At 43.8% G+C, this 25,421-nt stretch overlaps 1 protein-coding gene across 5 annotated transcripts in view; it reads left to right on the top strand.

The window, feature by feature from the left end:
- Positions 1-24,091, top strand: part of KCND3 (potassium voltage-gated channel subfamily D member 3) — an 84,471-nt gene extending 60,380 nt beyond the window's left edge. For 4 of the 5 annotated variants that reach the window (XM_015885346.3, XM_015885349.3, XM_015885348.3 and 1 more), the window contains exons 4-8: positions 7,990-8,091; positions 12,371-12,463; positions 14,943-14,999; positions 15,927-16,174; positions 18,349-24,091. In XM_015885346.3, the coding sequence (XP_015740832.1) occupies positions 7,990-8,091; positions 12,371-12,463; positions 14,943-14,999; positions 15,927-16,174; positions 18,349-18,553 (705 nt within the window). In that variant the 3' untranslated portion in view covers positions 18,554-24,091. The remainder of the gene's footprint in view (positions 1-7,989; positions 8,092-12,370; positions 12,464-14,942; positions 15,000-15,926; positions 16,175-18,348) is intronic. The other variant, XM_015885350.3, reaches the window with a different exon arrangement.
- The last annotated feature ends 1,330 nt before the right edge of the window (positions 24,092-25,421 follow it).

Raw genomic sequence — 25,421 nt, 5'->3', positions numbered from 1 at the left:
AGAAAGGGGGAAGAGCAGAGAGCAAAACAAAGCCACCACCACCACCAGTGATTTAGTCAGCTCGGAGGTAAATTATTCCTTGCCAAACCTGCACTGCAAGAAAATTAATTACGGGGAGATCTGGCAATCTTAATTTATTGCGCTGTGTCATCAAGGTTTGTTCTCTGGCAGGCAGCAAGGACCAGGTCACTCTGAATGGGAGACAAATTGATCATGTCTGACAAGGTTCACTTTGGTAAAATTGTGTTGGTTTTTTTTCTCTCCCCCCAAAGACTTTTTTTTCTCCCCCCCCCTTTTTTTTTTACTGACGTGCTAAGAATAGACCTTCCTGACATTGAAGTGATGCTGTTCTTCACTGAATGTCAAAGCCTCTGGTTTTAAAGGAGAATTTGATGCTTAACGGGCTTGACAATTGAATGACTTTGTAACTCAGGTAGTGATGGTGCCTCCCTTGCTGTGCTCAGCTTGAGCAAACTCAACCTCCCTTGGGGTAAGAGCAAAATCAAACCAGGCCACCACAAGAGTATGGACTGTACTGCAGAAGCCTTGAGAAAGCCTTCTCATTTCATCCCCTAAGCAATACCTTCCCAGAGAAGAACTGAAGCCCCCAGTTTAGGCAAGAAAAGGGCAACCTGGGTAAAACTGTACTGCAGAGCAGCCCTCACAAACAACTGCAACACAGGACTGAAAGCTGAAACTTTGGCTGTCAAAAAGCAGACGTACAAATGAGGTGAGGCAGAGGAGTGGACTCATTGCCTGGTGCGTGAATTAAAGCGTTCCATCATACAGTCAATAGCAGCAAAGAAAGGGATGCAGGACAAGGGAAAAGCCGTATCTTTTCAGATAGAAGTTGACAAGAGGAAATAGATGGAGGTAGATTACTCTGGAGCACAGAAATCCTCGTGAGATGGTTGTGCACACACAGCCATGACTGCAGGAGGATGCAGAGGTAACTATGGAGATGCTGAGAGGGGCTTCAGCCACAAGGAAGGACGCAGATAGCTCATAGAGGCACATTGGAAACAGCCTGTTCTGGAGCCACCGCCACTCCCAGAGGCACAGGAAACAGCCACTGAGCTGCCAAGAGGGAAAACGGTGACGAAGAGAATGCTCAGTCCCAGATTTATGTCATCATCTCACCCATGAGAAAGACAGCCCACACACCCGTCAATAACAGGGCCATTATAATAATTGATTTTCTACAGAGCATGGGAGTCAGCTTTGAAATGTTCTGTTTCTTCAGCTGACACCCTAAATTTTGGAGGTGGGTTAGTGAGCTTCATTCAGAGCATAGAACAGAACGGCCAGAAACAGCGAGCAGAGCAGAGCTGGGAGCTCAGCGACAAAGCGTGACTCAGTCCCAGCAGGGGATGGGGTTGGGAACTTCAGGAGGGAGAGAAACAATAAGGTTAAATCTGGAGCTGGCTGACATTTAAAAAAAACACAGTTTTGGGTTGTTTTTTTGTTAGTTTTTTTTTTTCCTTTCCCCAACCACAATGAACCTTCATGGAATACGCTCTCGTTGTTGTTGATATTTAACAGTTACTGACATAGAGGGAAAAAAACCAACTTAGTTTTGTTTTTGCTTTGATATTTAAAGAGGGAAATCAGGTTTCCTGGTGTGGGTCAGTGTTTGCTGCATCCCCTGATACAGCAAGGGGAAAGGAACAAAGCAACCAGGAGCCCTTCCTCACCACTTGCTTTCCCGAGTGTTATGAAATAGGAATTTTCCACCAGTTCAGCCAGTTTGAAATCCCTGGGTGCCAAATTACATAAGACAACTAGATGTAACCACCTCTGAAAGCAGCGATTGAAATCAGCAAGCTAGAGCTTACAGGTTTCACCTGCGAAGCAAGCCCATTTATCTATATACCAAGCCTGATGTCGATAGTGGCCCAACGCCCAGCTTCAATCACATCCACCAATATCCAGAAGCCTCTCTGCATTTGTTTCAAGCCTTGAGGTGCTTTTCATAGCAGATCTCAGCCATAAACAGGTAACAGCCACAATGCTCAGGAAGCTGATGGATCCATCCTGGGGCAGCTCCTCGCAGGAGGTACCCGCTCCCACCTGTTGGAGCTGGGATGTGCAGCAGCTTTGGCCAGATGGCTCATTATGTAGCACAGTCGGTAGGATTTGTAATGGCTGAGGTTGCCTGATTCATCCCAGATGTCTAAATAAATGCAATCTGAAATTGCCTTGTCAAGGAGACCAGCATGGGAAAGCATTCAGCCAAAAATATCATCAAGCTTTGGATGCAGGTTCTGGAGATCAGAATTTTCACTGTTACCTCTGTGAATTACTTATTTTCCTGTTGCACTAAAGTAATGCAGAATCAAGTGTGCTGAGTGCTGTCGAGCATCCATGCAGTCCCATCTATGCACCAAACACAACACCCCTGTGCCAATTGCAATGCATGGTTACTTCTAGATTAAGGAACATGAATGTACCCATAGGCAATAAAGTGGGTAGCGATGGAAGTAAAGCTCACTGCCATTTGTGCCATGCAAGCAATTAGCAGATGAAGAGCAACATTTGTCCCTGAGACACGTGGTGCTAAGATGGCAGCAGAGGTCTCCATGTACCCCAGTCTGTTGAATGGATAGGAAAGCCTTGCAACCTGCCAGCACATCACCCAGGTCCTCTGCAAACACTCCCAGAGATATTTCACAGCCCAATTTGAAAGGTCCCAGATCTCATTATTCCACTCCTCCCACTCCACCCAGCAGCTGTGGTCACAAAGTCTGACTCAGAACACATCTTTGTTGTTTGGAGGTCATGAAAATCCAACCAATCAGTAGCAGGGGATATCTTCAGCATCAGATCAGGCTCTCAACCAGCACAAGGCAGGCTCTTTCTGGGCACCAACAAGAGCCTGCCATCCTCTGTTGTCTCCCCACCACAGCCTGTCTCATTGTTCTGACAAACACAGATGCTGCAGCAGCATCACCCTCCCAAACCTCCCTCGCTGTGACTCAGGTTTCCTTGAGCGTAAAACTGGGATTAATCCACTTCTCTTCCCGTCTCAGTGGCTTCTCACCATTAGCTCATACGCACATACAGGGCTATAAACCAAAACCATCTCACTGCTCCATTGGAGATAGTTTCTCTTGTCTCTGTTTGTCACAGCAGAGCAGAACTCTGCTATTTACTATGCAGCCCGCTGCCTGTTGGTAATTTGAGCCACCTGTTCCCCATGTAAGTGCAGCCATTTAAACCGAACTCGGCATTAACACTGAACAAATACAATCATAAAGAGTAATTCTACGCATTGTCCGGGAGCTCCAGCATCCACCGCCAGTGCATTTCTGTCCACGTGTGAAACAACATCCTTTGGTTAGTAACTGAGTCGGGACAATTAGGAGCCATTCTATGATAGGAACGTGCAACAATGCTGGATTGCACAAACAAGGGCCAGAGATGTGAGTAACCATGACAACTGCAGAGCTTTCTGCTGACAAACCAGAGAGCTCTCCAGCACCCGATATAGCACGAGAAGCAGGTTTTTCCCTTGACGTTTGCCAAATCAAGGCGTGTAGCCAATGTTTTGTGGCTGTCAGTGTAAAGACGTGAGCTGTGACACACATTCTTCCATAAGCCTCCATTTACCAGATGTGACCACGGGATGGGTTTGTGAATAAAGAGCAAAGACAAGAAAGGGAATGGTCTACGCAGGAAGAAAACGTCAATACAATGGCAGCTAATTAAACCTGGTGGTAAATACAAGCAGGCTGAAAATCAGAAGACATTGTTGAAAGAGATGAATGAGGTTCTAAAATAGGTGCCCTGTAGGAGTGAGAGCTTCACTAACATCCATCCAGAGCTTAAGTTCGTCATGAAAACATACAAGGAGTTGGCAGCAGGAAGGGACCAGCCTCAGTGCTCCAAGAACCTCCCATTCAATGTGTGCATCCCAACCGATGTGTGCACCCCAAGTCAAGCTCTGCATAACATGGCTCTTCTCAAAGCTCCATTTCATCAGCCAGAATGCCTATGACCAGTACAGAAGTTAAGATCCATTAAGCTCCCTATTCTGTGCATTGTTGTGTAAATAGGTTGAACACCTTCAGTGTTAGAGAAGATTAAGCCATAACACCTGAAACGATGCTCTGATGCTTTAATGGTGCCCAGGATAAGTTAATGATTAAAAGGAGAGCCAAAGAGATGGGGAGGGGAACCATTTCCTCTCTGGATACTAACAAAGAGGTTCAAAATAAGATCTGATTGTAAGAGATTCTATCAAATTCTATAGGAGTACAAGGAGTTCTACACAGTCTGGTATTCATATGTGGACTCTTCTGTCTCTGCAATAACTCCATTGCCTGCCTATTGCAACAGCCAGACAGAACGAGGGTTAGGAGAATAATCACTGGTACTTATTATATGGGCCATTTGCTTTTTAAGCAGCTGTTATTCTCTCTTCAAATGCATGTAATGACCTGAGTCCTAATCTGGCAGCCCAGCCTGCTTCCAAGCTCTGCTAAAGTTGGCATAGCAGCTTCCCAGAGCCCTAAGTAGGACAAATGAGCATCACTTGGCTGTACTGAAGAAAGCACTCTACAGGCAGTAGATTCATTTAACTTCTTGACAGCTTTAATAACAACATTTAAATATATCTATTATTTTTAATAGAAGAATGTTCTATTTTCCATGAGACAAAGGGAAGCTACTACAACACCTTAGTGTGGATAGCAGATAAAGTGAGATAGGAAGGATGATGCAAACAGCAGGGGCAGCCTTGAGGAGGGAGCAGGACCTGACACTCGTGCTCCATTGCCTTGCAAAGAGGCACCAAAGATCTGGAAAGCTGAAGACGTCTGGCAAATGTGAAATTATGTCATAGGTTGTAACTTAATAGCTTATAATACCACATAAATCAAGAGCGAACGTCGTCTCCATAAGTACTAGATGAAAATCATTAATAAATAATAATTAGCTGTTTCCTGGGCCTGCCATCTGGTAAGCATTTCTCCTAGCCTGCAACTCCTGCTTCTTTCCTGCTCCAAAGCAGCTAGAAGATGAAGATACGCTTTTCTTTCTCTCCTTCATTAGTCCCTTTGGGAAGTGCAGGTACCCAGGGTACTGCCAGGCCCCCTCCCTCACATGCACAGGGCTTCACAGCTGTTTATCCCAAATCTCCTTCCTTACAAAGCAACAAGGAGACAGAAGTTATGGAGACCTGCCTTCCATCCAGCTCTAAAGAACACACGTGCATCAGGACAACCAAATTAACCACTCTAACCTGCAAGTGGCTGTCATTAGTATTATTATTTTCATCCTAGAAATTATCTTCCAGATTAGGTCATATGCATTTTGAGATCCTGCTGTTTCCTAGCAACTCCTCTTACCACTTCACATGCAGACACAGCGTGCCGCTTTCTTTTCCTTTTTTAGCCTCTTGGTGCAGGGGTTATATTCAGTAACAGTGATCTCAGGCCCAGCCCTGATGACCCTTAGTCTGTCACATCCATGAGTGAGATGCAGAAGGCAGCCACCCCACCAATGGCACTCACAGCAGACTGTAAGAAAACCCACAGCAGAAGCACTGAGCTGTGTAAATGGAGGGCTGACATAACAAAACTGCACCCACAGGTGTTACAAACCAGCACCGTTTGGAGGAGCCCATCAGCCTAAAGCTCCAGGTTAAGTACAGGACAGGGTGAAGTACAGGGTTCACTACAAAACACTGCTCAGCAAAGCTTGCATGGGATGCCCTAAGTGCAAGGCTTCAGCTTCTGTCATTTGCTCCTCTCCTATTTGTGCTCTGACAACTTCGCTCTCAGCTGCAATCAAAGTCCTCTGCACCTTGCACCACCATAAAGCCTGGACCTAAATATCACAGGAAGCTTGCATTGCTTTCCAAGTAACACACACAAACAGGATTGAAGTATGGCTTTCCTACTGTTTCTAGCCCAACTGTCTGGAGGGCCAAACCAATTTTAGGCACCAGTTTTAATTAACTTCTCTAGCTGACTTAATCAAGATATCTACCAAATTTAATCACGATGCAGGCACCGTTAGGTGATGCAACTCTCCTAGACAGCCTTCTGTGTGAGGAAAATAGGATTAATTTCTGCCCTGCCCCACTGACATTTTTTAAAATAACAACGTCTGTTCTAAACTACAAAAGCTATGGGGTTTAATTATTAAGAGAGCCAGTGGCCCTATTTCAAAGGAGAAAAGAGAACAGACCTCAGAAATGAACCGTCTCCAGTCCATGTGGAGTACAGCTATTAATATTTGATCTCCTGCTAGCCTGGAGGCAAAGGGAATAATGTTCATTACAAGAGCCTAAGACTGAATCCACTTTAACAACTGAGTGAACTGATGATGATAGCAACCGAAGGCGACAATGAAACCGTTCCCACTGAATGTGAGGTGCCTAAGTTGTGAACTTGTTCTTCCTGCAGCTAAAGGAGCTGATGTTCTGTCAAGCCCAGAAAGGAAAACGAAAGGAAGTCTTCTGGAAACAAACAGACTCCTTACATCTCTCTCCATCTGGTACTTGGGTGTCTGAATCAGAAAGCCCTTCATAAGACAGAGGCTTCAGCCTGTGATGAGCCAACTTAAGAAATGCAAACTGCTCAGCTCCAGGCTCAATCAATGCCTGCCTGCAGCCCCTGTACATTTTGCATGCAGAGGTCAGCCTTGGTCCACGTCCCAGAGCAAAAGCAAATAGGAAAGACCTCAGAAAAACAGGACTAATTTCCCACTCTTGTTGCATCTCCAGTACAGAGCAACTTTTGGCCATTTCATTCTCGCAGAGTTAACGTTAAGATGGGACAAATCTAGCTGAAATATAGAAAAGAAACGCAGTTTTGGATGTCCCCATTTTGGGGTGACAAAAAGCATGTCCATTTTTCAGGCTGGTCATAGCCTGTGCCTCCTAATTAAGGCTGCCAACCCACATCCTGCACATGTTGTCCCCTGAGAAACTGCCTGCTGAAGCAGATGCTCTTAAGGTTCAACACTGAGAGCCAGAGTCACTCATGCACATACAGTAATAGAGCTCCCAGAATTATTACACTCTCTGGACCCACTGCAGATATTTGCCTCTTGGCTTTACTCTCCAGAAAGCTCGTACCCATTAGCACCTCTAATTAAAAGGGGAAAAAAATCACGAGTTCCATGTTATTTAAAAAGATTATGCAGCGTTTTAAAATACAGCACAATGTAATTATTTTTAATAGCCGCAGCTATTTCATGTATTTACTTCTAATGGCGTTTGAGTCAGAAATTAACAGTAGAAAAAGGCAAATCAGCACTTGACAGAGAAGGAGACGGCATTTGAAAAGATTAACTGGGAAGCTGAAAACCTGTGGGATCAAAAAGGGAAAGAGGGCCTTATTTGCTTTCCTTTCTTGTTTTGCTCTGGACTGCTTTATCATTTAACTTGCCCCCTTAGAGGTCAGGGATAAAGGAAAGTGAGAAGAGCATCGATGCAGAATGACTTCTGTCAGTTTGCAAAGAGATGCATGGTTTTGTCCCAAGTCCTGAGTTATCAGCCACCAAAGTTCATGAACTGACACTGCTGGTGTAGAGGACAAAAGGAACAAATAAAGTGCCTTTCAGTGCTGCAGGATGAGGAATGAAGACTTTTCACTACTATTTCCCAGCATTAAGTCCACAATCCATGCTATTCAGGTGGGCAGTGAAGCAAGTTACCAAATAGCACTCAGCTGAAGATGAGCATCTTGACAACCAGCCCCCCAAAAGACTAATAACTCCTGAAAGAACAAACAGATCTGCAGGATCCTTTTCCTTAACTCTGTAGAGGCTGATAGCATTGCAGGTCATGCACATCAGCTGTTTGTACTCAGGCAGGCAGACGTGTGCCAGCTGATCTCAGCCACATCCTCATCCCCTGTGCCCCTGCTTCTCACCCCCAGGGCTTCTCAGGTACAGAGAGACCCTGAAACATCCTTAGTCCAGATACAGACAGTACAGCTGTGCCAATGTCTAAATGAAGCCTGTTTGTATCTCCTGCAGAAAGCTCGGCTTGCAAGGATCCGTGTGGCCAAGACAGGCAGCTCCAATGCCTACCTGCACAGCAAACGCAATGGCCTGCTGAACGAAGCCCTCGAGCTGACGGTGAGTGCAGAACCCCAACCCTGCTCCTCCCCCTCCAGGCTCCCTTTTCTCCCCATTGCCACCCAAATAATTCATTACTTAACTTGGCAGCCCCACACACCAAATGGCATTACACCCTAATTGCCCTTGTGTACAGTATAGGCAGCACGGAGGAATACTCAGCTGTATTTGATGGGTTGGATGAGAGGAAAACAATTCCTCGGGCTTCTTCTTGAGCCAAGGAAGGATCTGGCCTCCTATCGTGGACCAGCTTTGTGGTTCCCTCAGAACCCAATGCAATGAAGCTGTTGGAGCTGTACTGATTTACACCACCTGCCCATGCCAGAATTATCCACATTCTTTCAACACACAGTGATTTATTTATAGAAGTCTCTCTCTAATACAGACCATCTCATTGTGCCCAACAGGACAGGAAAACATTCCCTAGCTCCTGTTTCAGGCAGTTTGGTGGTAGGTTTATTTTTAATAGAAAGGCATCTGGAGGCTAATAATAGCTATTCAGGAGGGAAAAAAAATAATCTAAGTGCGTCAGATTGCTCAGCAGAATCAGTGAAAAGGAGAGGAGGTTATTACATTAAGCCTGATCAACACCAGAGCCAGTATTAACACATTTCACGGATTCCATTTTAAATAAATCAGCCTTTCTTGCATGTGGGGAGCAAACAGCAAGCTGAAGAATGTCTAATTGAGCCCTCACATGAGATGCTACTCTGTGCAGGTGAGGATAATGGAGTTGGGTCTGGAATTGCTTTTAAGCAGCACTTCACTCAAAGCACACATTTGAAAGGCAGGATTGCCTGGATCACTTTCTGTTCTCTCATCCAAAATGTCCTGACTGCACATCCAGCATCTCCTGCTTAACACTGACAGATCTGCAGAGCTGGAACCATATGCTGCTCTGGAGAAGTTTAAGGAAAGTTACTGTATTAAGAATATACAGAGACCAGGAAGACAAGTCACTCATAAGCCACAGCTTTACTCCCTGTACAAAAAATGCTCGGGAGCAGGACAGCTCAGATGTCTATTTCATTTCCCAGATACACACAAAATAACTTACTACAAGTTTAAAACTTGCTTTTGTGCTTTACATTCCTGGTTTATAAAAGTGCCATAGGAGATGAGCACAGATACTCTGTTTCCAATTGACCTTCCACACTGTTATCCCAACACAAATCCCCTCAACATCTCTTACTAACCAAAAATCCCCAACTTCAGCTCCACAAAGATTTTATGTCCTTCCATTTGATGGCAAGAGAACAAACTATTCTTAAGAGAGTACAAAAAGTGAATGACAACATAACCTACCCAGCCACATTTTTAAGCTACAAAAACACGAAGGAATATGACTTCTGTGGTTGCTGTATGAGAAGCCAAAATATTATCTACATTCTGTGCATAACCCCCAGCCAAATTAGCATCCAACTGCTTTGCTGATCAGGTACACATCCTGTTCTGATCCCTTGCCCAGGACTCATGCTAGCTGCGATGGCCTTACATGGCCAGACTGCCATAGGGCAGTAACTCCAACTGCAGTTATTATATGGCCATGACTAGATAGCATCCCTTACTACATTACCAAAGAGTACCACAATCAAGCTATTGTTAATTATTTATTTACAAGGTCACCCTGCAGTCTGACACCTGGAGGATCTGACCTAGAGAGGAAAATAAACCCAAACACCCACTTTGCCCTAAAACGTATCCTGGCTGTGACTCTGCAGTCTAAGTAATAAACTGGGGAAAGAAAGGCTGTTCAAGATTCCAGAACACGTGCCAGGATTTCCTTTCATTAGCACAGAACGAACACGCTGACACCATCTTTGGAGGGAACAGCACGTCTTCAGCCTGTGGTCTTCTATCAGAGCAACAAATGTATGAAGGAAAAGACTGATCCAAGGACAGCAGCAGGAGGAAGTTCTGCTGCTAACAAGAACACAGATTCTTGCTTCAGTAACATGGATTTGTAGCATTTTGCATCTGCCATCTAGACACAGAGTACTCAGAGCTTTTTCTTCTCATTTCGAAAGCTTTTTAGTGGGCTTTATGTCAGAAGGATGGTGAGCTTCCCATGGCAGCAGCCTACATATCATATCCTCTTAGTGTTAATCTCCTTGTACAGCTAGCTGAAACTCCCTTTCAGCTAAAGAGCCAGGCTGTATGTATCCTAGGAACGGCAGGTTGTGGGGTCTAGTTCCTTTTCCACAAGCAGAATCTCCTAAACCACAGATAACCATTATGGTCACCCCCGCTGCATGGACAGCCTAACCAGCAAATCAGCTCATCTCAGTACACCAGTTAATATTAACTGCTTGTGCAGCCCTTGGCATTGCTGATCAAGGGGCAATACCTCCTGCAGACACTGGGTTGCCCTTAATGGATTCTGTTTCTGAAAACACTCATCCAGCTGAAGAAGGGAGAAAGAGAGATAAGGGAGAATCATACTCAGTGATAACACTCTTTATTCTTGGTCTCTCCCTTGTTCCATTTCCATCAGTGGCAAGATAGTTCTTGTAATGGAAGACAGAGGAAGAGACTGAACTTTGCTACCAAAATCTGACATTTGGCTTCCTTCTCCTGTTAGAGATTGGGAGGCTTTATACGAGGATTTGCTTGAGACCAAGACAAAGATGCTTTTGCAATATGTGCTTTTCCACTCTCATTTTCCAGTGTTTTAGTGCAGCCTCATATTTGCTTTAGGGCTTATGAGGACTTCTTTGGGAGATATTCCAACACAGACTTAGCAGAGTCAGTAATCTCAGCAGGGTAGGAACAGGACCTGCTTGATTTGTTAGCACACCAGGAGAATTGTTAATAAGAAAAACTGAACTGATTTTTCTTCTTAGGCTACTCCTAAAAATACTTATGGGAACGCTCAACCTTCCAGAACAACAGCAACCAAAAAAAATAATCCATAACCTGCTAAAGAAGCATTCCTATAGGAATCTATTAATTCCGTGCACAGTAAGTCAGCCTGATAAATGTACCAATTCAGCTCTGTTTTGGCACCTGTCAGAGAAGGAATTTTTCCTTCACTTAAGGATCACAAAACCATCCATGAAACAGCATCCAGAACACGTGTTTGTGATGAATCAGTGGGACACACGGGTGTAGTTAAAAGCAATGCCTTAAGCACAGCTGAATTTTACCCCCCTTGAGAGCAACAGACAAGCCTTGGCAATCCTGCATCTCCCATTCAACCTGCTTTCTCTCCCAGCAATAGGATTCTGCTGTTTTGTGTCTAAGCAGAAACTCAAGCCACACACACCCATTTCTGACTTCCAGACTCAGGCACTGCAGGAAAAACCAGGTAACTCTTACTTGGGGAGCACAGGGAAACATTTCATAGCACCTAATTGCCATTTTCATGCATTTAATTGTCTTTGGAAACACTACTCATTGAAGACGTGCTCAGATTGATGTGTCACAAAGCCAGGATGAAGTTTAACACTGGGGAGTTTAAACAGTGGCAATAAGAGAATATCCTGAACAACCCAGATCTTAAATCTGCCACTGCTTAGCAGAGACAGTGAGAAAAATAATCCCGGCTCTTCAGCATCACAGATGCTCTCTAAACAACCCATCTCGCTTCCATTTCTGAGGTGTATCTGATCACAGTGCAAGTGACAGATGCTGCACTTTGAACACAAGCATCTGATCGAGGATCAGAAGCACAGAGCTCTGCTTCTCCCCCCACACCCAGCTGACTCAGTTGGTCCATCTACTGTTGCTCTGACAAATGAACCCAAGCATTATATCCATACTGAACTCCAGCTCTCAACCTCTCATCCACATCTATTTTAGACCTTTCTAGCAGATCAAGCCCTTCAGCTTAACAGAGATTGATCCAAGATCTACAGCTTATCTTACTACAGCTGAGCAGCTCCCTCCCCAAATTACTGCAAGCACACAGCCCTGATACCAAAGCTGAGCCCTTAGGACCCACTGCCACCTTCCCCCAACACACCAAGGCATTTCTTCTTTTTCTCTTAAGCTTCTGTTTCCAGAACCTGCAGCACTTCCAAAGCTTCCTCTGCAGCTATAGAATGGCTAAAAACAAACTGGTTTTGAATCAGAGCTCATTCGCTCACCTGAGCTTACAAACCAAATCACTAAAGGGATAAAAAAGAAAGAGGTAATCTGTGAGAAAAACCTGAGACGACAACATGGAAATTGTTATCTTTATCCCTGTGAAAGCTGAAGCTGGTGGTTCTTCTTGTGGTTTTACACCTGGTTTGGGTTTGTTTCTCCCCCTCTCCGCCCCTTTTTTCCTGCTCTTTAGGGATCCACTGAAGATGAGCAGCATACGACTAAAGGCACCTCCCTAATTGAAAGCCAACATCACCACCTGCTGCACTGCCTGGAAAAAACAACTGTAAGTAGCAACACAACCCTTTCTTCATCTTACAGCCCTTGTGCCTGGCCCAGGCTCCATGCAGAAAAGACATGTATGCAGTGTGTTCTGAACCAACCCTCCAAGGGACATCAAATATGGACCTATAAACTGTGCCGGAGCAGATTGATGCTCAGGTTCCCAAGAACACTCTGCTATGGATTAAATGTGTTTAGATTTCATTATCTTTCAATTAATAAATCACTGTAGACAGGGATGAGGATGTTGATGTCTGCTACTCCCCAAGCACCAGTGCAAAGTTAATAGCAGGTTGCTCGGTTCACTTAAATGCAAGTCACTTGGAAGATCCTGCAAATGAGGTGCATACTGAGTTCCATTTTCCCAGTGCTTCCTAAGACAAAAAATACTGTGCTTGTCTTGTGCTGTCAGTCACACATCATATATATATTTGTTGTGCTAATTAATAACTCCGGACAGTTCTGCTGTATTAAGTGAAGGAAGCTGCTGTCAATGAAGCCAAACTACATGTGGTCTTCAGTGCCAACAGAAGACCGAGTTGGAACAAATAACCTTTAGCCCTTAAAGCAAAGCAGAGCAGAAGGGTTTAAAGGTTACACGTGTTTTTTCTCTGGTTACAAGAGAAGCTAATTTACCTTAAAGCCAGTCAAGCAGTTTTCTCTGACAATGACTTTTCTGTTTGTGTCGTGCAATTCGCTGCTAGAGAGAGAACCTCATTTCTCACAAGGTTATTCTGTATGCAGAAGCCTCTTGGAACATTTCAGATGTTTATCTGGTACATGTGTTTTCCTTCCAGGTTTATATAAAAGGTTATGCAGTAAAGGCACACATAATATATACCGTGATTCATTCTAGAAAGAATGAAAAGAGGTTAACATTTGAAATATTCATGACTTTTTCCTATCTGCATCCATCATCAAACGTACTTTTGATTTCTGACTTGCAAGAGCTTTCTTTTAGATAAATCACCTCCACTTCCATAGTTTGGCTTATGCTGGAATATCACTTAGGCTTCAGCGATACACTGGAAGAAGATGTCTGGTTAATTACAGTGACCTGCTGAGTACAGCCGGGTTATCACACCGAGCCCTTAAGGTCACCATTCTAAGGACTGTGAACTGATTCTTCCTGTATCAATGACTATTGGATTCATTCGATAAGACTCATCTCACCTCTGGTTCTAGCAATTTTGGATGTTCAATAACAAGCGGATATTTCACAATCTGACTCTTCAGTTTAGAGCTTAAAGGCTCCGCTGCTGTGACCCATCTTTCACATGAATACTTCACTTAAGAACTTTTACAAGCTCCCTGAGGCAAACAGGAGCTGGCAGCCATCCCTGCCCCAGGGTCTGCCCTTGACAGACATTCTGACCTCTGCGTGGGGTGGGGGGCATCTCTTGGAGCTGTGTGAGTCACTCCACTGCTAACAAGCAGGCTGGGCTGCTGGAAGTAACACAGCCAAAGCATATCCTCATTTGTGGACGTGTCAGCCTACCATAGTAACAAAGCTTCCAGCACACAAGCCTGCTCAGACAGTGAGTCTCAGTGCTTTAAAAAAAAGCAGCGTTTGAAACATTTTGATTATTACTTTCTGCAAATAATAGCAATAAGAATAAGAAATCCCATAGCCAGGTTGGGATTCTGAAGCTATCAACCCAAATGCTTCAAATTACCTTCTCTTGAAGCTCTAATATTCACACAGCCTAATGAAAAGCCACCATGCTTCTCCCCCTGAAACATTAAACATCATTAAACACTGAAGAGTCATTTTGTGACGAAGTTGCAGGAATGGAATGAGGAATGGTTGCAAACTCGTTTCAATGGGCAATTCACCTCTCCTGAGAGTAGGCAGAAAAATCCCTCAGGTACATTATTTACTGTCATGGCATCTCTGGTTTCATGAGCATACAGTCTTAGAACTGAATTGCTCTGAAATCTGGTGTATATGATGACAAAGGGACTCTAAGTTACATGCAACTGCCTTCATAAAGGCTACTTTGTCATATTAGCACAACAGATGGGAGTTTGCTCAAAGAGCTTTTCCATTCCTTCTGATCCCTGGATTCAATATGGATACTCACAGGCCATACACTGAACTCACTGAATCCAGTCTTTCAACCCAAACCTCCCATCTGTGTGTTTCCACAAAGCACAACTAAAGCCTCAAACCCATTGGAGACCCAATGGCAATGCAATTCCAATTGGTTACCTGAGAATTAGAAGCTGAAACTTTGTTCTCCTTCTCATTCGGCTCTTAAAACATCAAAATAACAGATTTGTTATCAGGAACAGGAGAAGGAAGGAACAAAGTGTTCTGATTCGAGCAAGGTTTGGCAAAGAAAAGGTCTATCTGCCCATTGAAACTTGAACAAACTGGCTGGAATGCTGAGAGAATATTTGCAGTGCTGGCAGTAAATTTCTGGATGCTGGAATGGACAATCAAATGTGTTTTTATCTTTTGTTGGCATGTTGTCCCGTAGGGATTGTCCTATCTTGTGGATGATCCCCTGTTATCTGTACGAACTTCCACCATCAAGGTATTTCCTTTTTAATTCAATTCGCTTTCCTCTATGATCTATGTGATGTGTCTTGAGAGTGTTGGCTTCCCTTCTTGTTCCTGGTCTTGTCCTTGGGAGTTTGTGCACATGGCTCTTCCTGCTACCCAGTGCTTGTTTCCTTTGAGAGTCATTAATTGCTCCAGTGAAAACGGGTGGCTGCCTTCACCACAGTTGCTGTTGTTTCCCATCCTTCCTGATGCTGACAGGGGCTGGATAAAGTACGTACACTAGAACAACTTGAGTGCTCGTGTATGTGTGTGAGAGTTCTTCCTTTCAGGCTGCATTGTCCCTTAGCACAAAAACTCCTTACAGATACAGCTTTATGAAATCCCTTCCTCTACATGCTTCCTGCTGTCAGCTGCCATGTTTATTTCCACTCAGTTAATAGCAGCTCCTAACGAACTACAAGTATGCTTTGCATCAATACAAGCCACATCCAGTAAATAACATATAGGTAAGATGGCCCTCCCAACCCAATACGATCCAATCCCCACACATACAAAGAAAGGGATCCTGAATCTCCTCTGGGGTTTAATAATCACACATACCACTGCTTCCAGAACCCAGACACAAAAATAACAGGAAAATCAGACAATATATTAACAAGCTCAGTCTGCATAAGTGATGCAGCACTGACAGACTATCAGGTTTCTATCAGAGCAGTTTCTCTTATTCCCCTACTGATACAGAACAGCAAAGTCTTCTCTTGGTTGCAGCGAGCAGTTATTCCTTTTCAGATCTGCCTAGTGCAAATAGTTCCAGGCACAGGCAGAGAACAACCTCACAAAGACAAAGGACTGACACATCCCACCAACCTAGCAATGGGTGCTGTTGCAAACAACCTGCTGCTGGGTCACAGCTGTTACTGCTACCAGAGACTAACAGCACTATTCTTTTCCCTGCCAGAACCACGAGTTCATAGATGAGCAACTGTTCGAGCAGAACTGCATGGAGAGCTCAATGCAAAACTACCCATCATCTCGGAGCCCTTCCTTGTCAAGTCACCACGGCCTGACCACCACTTGCTGCTCTCGCCGTAACAAGAAGACCACGCACCTTCCCAACTCCAGTGTGCCGGCCACCCGCCTCCGCAGCATGCAGGAGCTCAGCACCATCCACATCCAGTGCAGTGAGCAACCCTCACTTACAACCAGGTACGGTCTGTAGGCTCTCAATGCTACTGCATGCAACCTCCTCAGGTACTTGAGCAAGTTGTAGAGAGCTATTTTCCAGCCAAGGAGAAGGGTCTAAGCTAGAAACATCTTTGTTTCCCTGTCTCTAATGATAACCCAAGGAAAGCAGCTCATAGCTCTTCTCTGTAACTGCTCTGGGGGGATCCATGTGAAATCTATGCTTTATAGCAGCTCTTCTCTGACCAGACCAGATATAGAGGAATCAATTTCAGCCTATGAAGTGCTAATCACACAGGCAGGAGCCAGCAGTTGCCAGCTCTGAACCAGACACCAATAGCAGAGAACTGCCCTGCAACCCAGCTCCCAGCCAGCCCAGCTGGAGCAGACAAGGACAACCAGCTGAACACACTGACCCAGTCCACTTAGGGACACTCAATTCACTTGCTTTCATTACCCAGGTCTGAATCACAACTGAGAAACAAACAAGGAGAAATTCCACAGTAGCATCTTAATGGCTTTCACCCAAAGAGGCGTTAGTAAGGGCAGGTACAGAAACTTCTCTTTCAATAGAAAACCGTGAAATAGCATCATTTTATACAAAACCTACTGAAAAAAACATTTCCTCACTGTGTATTTCTCACAATTATGAAATGACTTGCTATAAGGCAATGGAAAGCACAACAACGACAGCAAAGCAGCAAAGTTTTAGGCTACAACAAGCAAAGGTTTGTTCAAACGCAACAGCCATTAGCACAGAAACAAAGGAAAGAAACTGCTTACCTTCAGAAGGCCTCTGGTAGGTAGGGGGGTCACCAGCAAAAGACACCCACTCCCATTGCCAACCTTTAAATGAGGTCTGGGAAGGGGTGGATCCCAGCTCTACCCCTTCTGGTCACCCAGCTGCATTGAATTGCATGCACCTGAGCTCCCCTGGGTTGGCCCTGCCTTCCCACCAGGTGTTCAATCACTGCTTCAGGCCATGATTTAACATATCCACTACACTTAACTAAATTCCCTCTGCCCAAGAGGCTCCTGGAGCACTGGGCTGTTTCTGAACCTACCATTTTCCCCCTCCCCAACTCTTATATCACAGGGATCTGGAAATCGAAACAAAGATGCCTTGAGGGCAAAAAGCAGATACTTCATGCCAGGTAGAAGTAAGAAAGGTATTTCAGAGAATGAATTATGAATGAATAAGCACAGAACAAGCCTTCGGCTGCTGCAGTTTGAAGATGACAGCAGTTTAAACCAGCACCTGAAACAGTAATTCAGTGGAACGTGAAGCTGTCCCATGTGGGTGCTACGTGATGCCAGTGATTGTATTTTTAATGGCAGCCTTTGAGCTGTTTTTCATGTGGGATGCAACTCGCTGGGTGAACCTGAGTGGAATGCAATGCACTGGGTGTGTGCTTACCACTGACAGAACCTCCCAGCCCTTATTGCTGTCCCATTCTCTGCTTATGACTGAGGCAGCCAAGGAGCAGAATGGATTCTGTGGTGTTCTGGGGATGCTTGAGAGATCAAAAAACATCCTCTCGGTGACTCACTCAGTGAGATAACAACTGCAATAGCTTTCCAACTGGGAGCTTTATATTTTAAAAGGACAGGCCTTGTGTTTTAAATGAACACGTTGGGTTGGTAATAGCAGACTCCGGTAGCTGTGCAGATGCACAGAAATCAACCTATCATTTTCGCTCCGTAATTAATTATAGGATGCAATTGATGCAGATCTAATAAGAATGCTCCCAGCTGCCAGATCCTTGAAACTACCACAGAGATGGAAAAAAAGAGAATAAAATAGAAAGGATCAAGGGACAGCAGTTCGGAAAGAGGCATTCAGAATGCAAGGAAGACAACATCTCTTTCTCAGAAAGAACTACCTGTGCTCCAAAAAGATGGAGTGCACCGTATGGTGTGTTTAGATATACTCTGAATTATACAAGAATGAAATATGGAACAACCTGCCCTGTGAAAAGCTGAATCTTACCATGAGGAGTGTTAAGTGAGCTTAGTGTAAGATAGGTAGAAATGAACAGCACCTAGCAGGGAGCTGGGGGAGCATTTAAGTGGATTCTGGTGAGTATTCTGGTGCCCTTCTTTCAGAGGAATAAGGCATTGCTTGAGAATAAACACCATTCCTCTCCTCTCTACTTCCTGCTTTTTAAAAGGGCCAAACCGCTAAATCTGTTTTCCAGTCGTTCCAGTCTCAACATGAAATCAGATGATGGGCTGCGACCGAACTGCAAAGCCGCCCAGATAACCACAGCCATCATCAGCATCCCAACACCGCCGGCGCTCACACCAGAAGGTGAGAGCAGACCTCCACCCAGCAGCCCCAGCCACTCCACGAACATTTCCACCACCACCACAAGCAACATAGTCAAGGTCTCTGCCTTGTAAGATGTCTCATGCACGGAAGGCGACTGAAAGACCGGTGCCCCTCTCCCTCCACACCTCCATGTTCCTTTCTTGCTGCAAATTGTGCCTGGATGGACAAGCCTGTCGGCTGGTTATCGGGTTAGAGATGGAGACCCAACGAGGCAGCTTTCTTCAGACTCAAGGACGTGCTGTGGGCTGAGGAAGGATTAGGAGAGGGAGGAAGAGCCTTGGTAATAGTAAAGCCTGCATGGAGAGCACGTTGTGCCATAGGACAGGGCAGAAAGCACCCGTGGAGGCTGAAGGGAAAGAACCGTCGTGGCAACAAGAGAGTAATAAAGAAAACAGAAATATAACACTGTGTATCGCAGCACCTTTTTAAAGGTTTTTAAATGGATAATATTTATTCATGAGGAAATGACTGAAAAAAGGTGAAAAACAATGGATTTTGTGAATTTTTTTTTTTTTCTTTTCTTCATGGAGAAAAACCTTTAAGCCAACCAAAACTTCACATTTGGTTCGTTTTGTTTTTTCTTTTATAGGAAAAGATTTAGACAAAGAAGCCACCTGTCACAGAAACCTATTCCCATCCCTGTGTGTGTGTGAGTGTGCAGCAGAGCCGTGTCAGAGCAGCTCTACCATTTCAAAGGGTAGAGCACGTCCTCATTGCTGGGTGCACAGTAGGAAAACACAAGCACGTGCCAGCACATGTGTGCACAAACACACACACACAGCTATTTCACCCTGGATGGCGTTCTTTACTTAGACACTTTTGTATCCGCCTTTTAAGTCAATACAGTGCAATTGCAAACAGCGTGTTTGTCTGCTAATTATTGTCTGTGAAAACATATTTGTGGAGAAAAAAAAAAGCAACAAACAGGACAAAAAAAATAAGGCTGCAGTAGAGTTTTAGTCCCACATGGGTACCTGCTTTCTATTTCTGTTATCACTTACTTGTAAGGGTGTGATTAGACCTACCGGTTCTGTATTTTTAACAAGGAAAAACATTAAAAGATAGGTTGTTTTTTTTAACTACTGTACACACAAATGGCAAAGAATGAGCAAACACTGAACTCAGCTGCACCGAGCATTCTTAAGCCTGACAGAGGTTTCTTGTAACGTATGCCCATGTGTTTTTACTTTTGTTTTCTATATACTGAGTTTCTTTGCTAGCACTGAACATACAACCCATTGTAAATAGTAGCCAAATAACATCTGGATCTATACTTGATAATAAGTAACCCCAGAGCCAAATATCTTGCATGGACGGGGAGCTATTTGGCTTTTTCACAGTCTAGGTGCTCCCATTTGTCTCATCAATGACTTCTGGGCCGCAGTGACTTTGGGGGTAGACTAGGTTAGCAATTTTAGATACCCATTCCCAGCACAGGATGTGCATCATGCACCCACCAGAGAAGTGGGAGCAGCACTGGATTTTGGAAAGCATTTGATCAAGTGTTACAGACAGCATTTTCTTTTTGCAATTCTACAATTGGTTTGAGATAATTCCTGTACTTCTAGGCAATCAAAACCTGTAAGTAACACTGTGTGGTACTGCCCCCTTATAGGAAGCTAATACAGTTAGCTAAGGTGTGCTCAGTCATAGCCCCTCTTTCTAAGCTCTATCTAGGAATGTTTTCTTATCAGGAAATACATGGTCCCAAATCATAACTCATTTTCCCCTCTCTAAGAATAACAACATTTCTTCCATTCTGCCTTTCCCAAGTCCCCTTTCCATATGAAGCATGGAGGGCAGAGTGAGAACACATCACCCACCTCTCACTCCCTGAGCCCCTCCCACCCATCATACACTGCCTGGCTAACTATTGTGGTTATGCACAAACACCCTTCAAGGCCCCCTATACACAAACACACACAAATGGCCACCAACCCAGCCCCCAGCAGCCTCCACTAGAATAGATTTCATCTATCTTGTTTCTGAACAATGATTTTACCAGCACTACAGAGCATGTTTGAGGCTGTTTCAGCAAAGGGATGCTTTTCTTTTTTTTTAAACATCTGTCACAATCTAACCTGACGTAATACTGATATACACATATACACATATAAATAAATGCAGACACATACACGTATAGATAAATAGACCTACATGCTGACTTAAAACAGACAAGCTAGCAATCTGCTTTGTTAGCACTCCTAACCTGTTAATCTATGAAGTAGGCGGCTCATGCATTAACTCAATACCCTCCTTAGGAACCTACAACATTCTAGGAATATTAGGGCTGTGGCAAAGCCTTCAGTAGCTGCATCAGCTTATAGTCATTGACCCCGGTGCTGTAATATGTTACCCAAAACTACCTTTAGTCCTGTTTTAAATGATTAAATGCTCTGCCTTCTCTGCTTCCTGTAGGTTATACTGCAGTTAATCTTACCATTATTGAATTTTTCTTGATGTTTTAATTTAATCTTCCTTTGCTTTATTGAATTTCATTATTTGTCATCATATCTGCTCCCCATCCGAACACCCTCAGCCTTGTAGATCAGAGGCCTCGCTCTCCACCACTTTCAACCTCACAATCTCATTTACACTGGCACAGAACAAGCATTAAATGCCACCGTGCTGACAGGGTACAGCGTTCCTTCCAATGCATGGGAGTAAACGATTACAAAGAGACAGGGACTCAGCAGGGATTCTCAGTGCTGCCTTTCTGTTTCATGATTCACTATAAATGGGACACTTTGACTCCGTGCACCCATTTCTTGATCTGTAAATAGCAATCGTGGCAAGTCCTGCCTAAAGCACAATGGGTGGATTTCACTATTATAGATCAAATGCTTTCTAATGTTTTTAAAGCAGCAAAATCAGGAGGAAAGCCAGTCCTTGGGTTTCTGGCTGGCTGTTAAGTCCCAGTTTAAAGCAGTGCTATCCTTGCCTTGCCTCTTCTACCATTAACTCAGCCAGTACCTCAGCACAGACTTATCAGAGGACAAAGACAGGCAGAACTGAGGAAGTCTGAGCCTAGAGGAATAGGACTAAAAATATTTTTAATTGAGACATTAGCTCCCTTTATAGGCTGATCTGAAGTAGAATGAGTAATGCTTCCAAAAGCACTTAAAAACGTGCTTGTACAAAACCTCCCCGGATTGCCCAACGCGGCTATAGCCTCATTATGGGAGCACTGTGCATTCACTGAAACAGCAAAGACAAGAATCTATCGCCAGCATATCAGTGGTTGGTAGGGCATGACATAACATCCCTCAAATGAAATGCAGGAAAGAGGCATTTGCACACAAGAGTATGAGAACTGTGCAACAGCTACTTTTTCCTACAGCGAAAGGAAGCAATTAGCTTTACTGAACTGCAGGGCTCTTCGTGGCCTTTAAATAGCAACGTATAAAGCATTGCTGTGATAAAGCCAAGTCAACCCTGTAAATTCCTAGAGCAGAACTTTAGCAGAAGGACTTGGGCCGTTCTCTCCAGTGGTTCCCATTATTGTCCTGCCTTACCTGCATCACCCTCCCACTACCATGAATGCCCAGGGCCAAACACATTGCAATGGATATAAAAACAAAAGCACATACCCCTGCAATCCTTATCATTCCTGATGCTTATGGAAGAGGGGGCTCTTCAGTTGTAGGCTGCCTCCAGGAGAAGTATCCAGAAACACAGATAGATTCCAGTCCTGACACCTTTCTGAAAGGTACAACACAGCCTGATTGGTGAGACTGCTCAGCAAAAAAGGCAATAGCATATCAGCAGCTCGTGGTGAAAACCTTACCCCTTCTCCTTTAATTCCTTGCAAGTTCTTAGAGTTTTTCTTTCCTCATGGAAAAAAAAAAAGATGAAACCAAATTGTTTGCACATAAAGCAATTAGAAGGGGATTGTTTTTCCAGCCTTCTTTAAAGCAATACTAAAAACATGAAAGAAGCAGCACCTTTGTCCAAGCAGTTTGCTTCTTTCCAAAACCATCTCTTGAGGGAAAAGTATTTCCATGGATTTTCTGCATATTCTATTGCTTCACTCTCTTCCCACCTGGCACTGCTCCCTGCAGGGCTTATTCCAGCCTAATAGATCTCAATGATCTCAAAGATTATTCCCTTGCTGTTCAGCCATAGCTCTTATTTTCCTTTCCTTTATTACTGTTACATTCTCTCATGTCTTTTAAAGTTACTCTCTTTTCCAGAGGGTGAGAAAGCTGCCTTTATTTGTGTCAATGATTATCACTGTATAAATGTAATGGGGAAAAAGTAAACTAAGTAAACACGTGGCTGATAATGTGTTGCAAACCAGTATCTATCATCCCAGATTAGACAGCTAAAGGGATGTGTATCAATGCCAGCCAAGGGAAGTGAAGTTTCTCCCACTATTTGGCTTCTTTGAGTACATTGGTCATAAACGTGTTGTATCTTACATACATTACAAATTGGACTCAGGTTTAATTTATGGCTTACAACAACCCTTGTTTTAATATGTTATTTATGTCAAATGACTGCACAGCTACAAAGCAAGCAGTCACGGATGGCTTACAAACAGCTTTGAGCTGAAGACTTAATTCTGCTTTTAACATTAGATAAGTAACATGCCTCTTCCGCATAACTTACCCATGAGATCTATTCTAAAGCTGATAACTTGATTAAAAACAAAAGACTTCCTTCAACACTTTAAGCAACCGCACTAGCTAACTTGAGTGTTTTAGCCTTCACATTTATGGATGCCATAGATGCTCTTACAGTGGTTTTATACTTGGAAAACTTTAAAAGCAAACTCAATGCATTGTGCATACTGATTGGAGCCAGGAGAGTTGGCCTCAGGAACCAGTGTTCTACTCTTCATTGTCTCGAGGAACCACTAAGCAATCTTGAAGTCATCATCTCACCTCTCTTTGCCAATTTTATAATAACCTGAAGCTCAGTCCCCAAAACACCAGAGAGAGACCTGAAGCATACCAGGAAAGTACTATGGTCAGAATGCAGAATACACTGTGCCAGAAAAACCATGGGTAGATTGTTCAAGGTGACAAAAGACCATGTGAAAATTCCTCCCTGAGTTTTTGATCTCAGCCAATTGTCTGTTACTTTCATATGTACGTGTGTGCACGTGTTGCTTTTTGGTTTCCATTTAAACTAGAGTTAGTCACAGGAGGTGACGCAGCTGCGTGGGTGAGCAGTTCACCACCACATCCAATGCTCTTCTAGGTCCTGTCGCAGCCATGACTGGGAGCTCCCAAAGGCTCCTCAGACCAATGAAGTATCTGACAAAACACGGGTGATGGTCTATTTTTGATAAATTAATAAGGCATTCCAATAGCGTTTTCTTTAGTTCTATGTTACGAGAAGCTCTCAACCTTATTGTTTTCTATTTTCGTACTATAAATGGGCTTTGCTTACAAACATCAGAGGACAGATACAAAATGTACCGTATACAACTGCAGGTAGCTTCATTTGAGAACAACTTTCTAGAAGAACCAAGTTTCCTGTTGTCTTCTTTTGGAATTGTAGTGCATATGTTGAAAACTTGTATATCATTTACAGTATTGAGTCTTGTGCCACTGCTGTACCTGATGTATCCAATCTGGATTAAACAGAGTATGTGCCACAAATATCAAGATGATGCTGTAGATTTCTTCTAAAAACCTTTTGGGAGGTTCTTTGGTGATGGCCTCAGCAATCTGAGTTGCACTGGAACACAGTATACTCTTACTTGAACAAGAGCTGATGAGAACAGAGATAACTGAGATGCTATAGGACAGCATTAAAGCAGATACCTAAGGGAAACTCTTACCAGCTACCTCCTTTTGATTGTTAAGACACCCACCAATCTTCACGTTGGAAACAAGAACACTCAGATCAGGCAGATGCAATGCAGGAGAGCCCTCTTGCTGTGGGAGTTTGTTATGGTACAATGAAATTCAGCAAAGGGAGGAGAAGACAAGAACAGTCCTGAGTTCACAGTTAAAAGCACACATTATGCCTTCCTTTTCAAAGGTATTTTGGTCTTGGGAGTTCCTGTTAGGCTTAGAGGCATGCTTAATAAATAATATTTAAACAAAATTACTTACTATGTAAACTAACACCCAAGCAGTAGCTGCATTTACAGTCTTTCATGTAGTAAAGCAAGACACCCACCAGGGGGAACCATCTCCCCAGCTTAAAAGAGACAACAGGTGTATCTTGTTATTTAAGCCTCTGAGTTCCTGTACCACTCATGAGCTAAAGCAAACCTGAGGTTCTTCTGACAGTCCAAAAAGACACAGCATGAAACACAGATATCCACAATGCACAAAAAGGTTTGAAGTGCTGCCAGGGACACCACGGGATCTGCATGGGGTTATTGCAACAACGTTAAGAACTCTCACGAGCAACAGAATTTATCCACAGAAGCATTTTGTATTTCCCAAGGTTGATTTGGAAGCAGCTGGAGGTGAGCAACCAAGTATCCTCAAAGGATCCCACCTGTACTAAAAATGAAGTTCCAAAATGAGCATGAAGTCAGTCTCGTGTCTATAGCCTAAGCCAGCCATTACTTTCATCTTGTCCTGCTTCAAGAGAGCCACATAAAAAAAAAAATAGAGCAACCAAAACAGGAAATACAAATTAGATTTAGAAGTAACAGGTAATTTCCTTTCTAATTAAAGCTTTCCTGTAAGCATGGCAGGTCTGAAACCGCTGCACCCTGAGGACAGCTGTGCATCTCATACATAATTAAACCATCTCCTACTGCACAGCTTGCCATTTATCTAGCTCTAGGAATGTTCTTTAAGCAGCGTTAATTAACTGCACTTAAATTAACAATACAGGTATCGAGATGCAGGTTTTAGTCTGCCACTATTAACTGGCATATTACCAGTGCCCTCTGGTTAGGAATTAGAGGAAAGAACAATCTCTGACTGTAAGCAACTTCTGCAGCCTCACAGTGAATTCATCTTCAGC

This window comes from Coturnix japonica, chromosome 38 (assembly GCF_054131305.1).
Source record: "Coturnix japonica strain WE chromosome 38, WE-NBRP24, whole genome shotgun sequence".
NCBI lineage: Eukaryota > Metazoa > Chordata > Aves > Galliformes > Phasianidae > Coturnix > Coturnix japonica.
The sequence above is the reverse complement of the archived record's forward strand: the minus strand, read 5'-3'. Positions and strand labels throughout refer to the sequence as shown.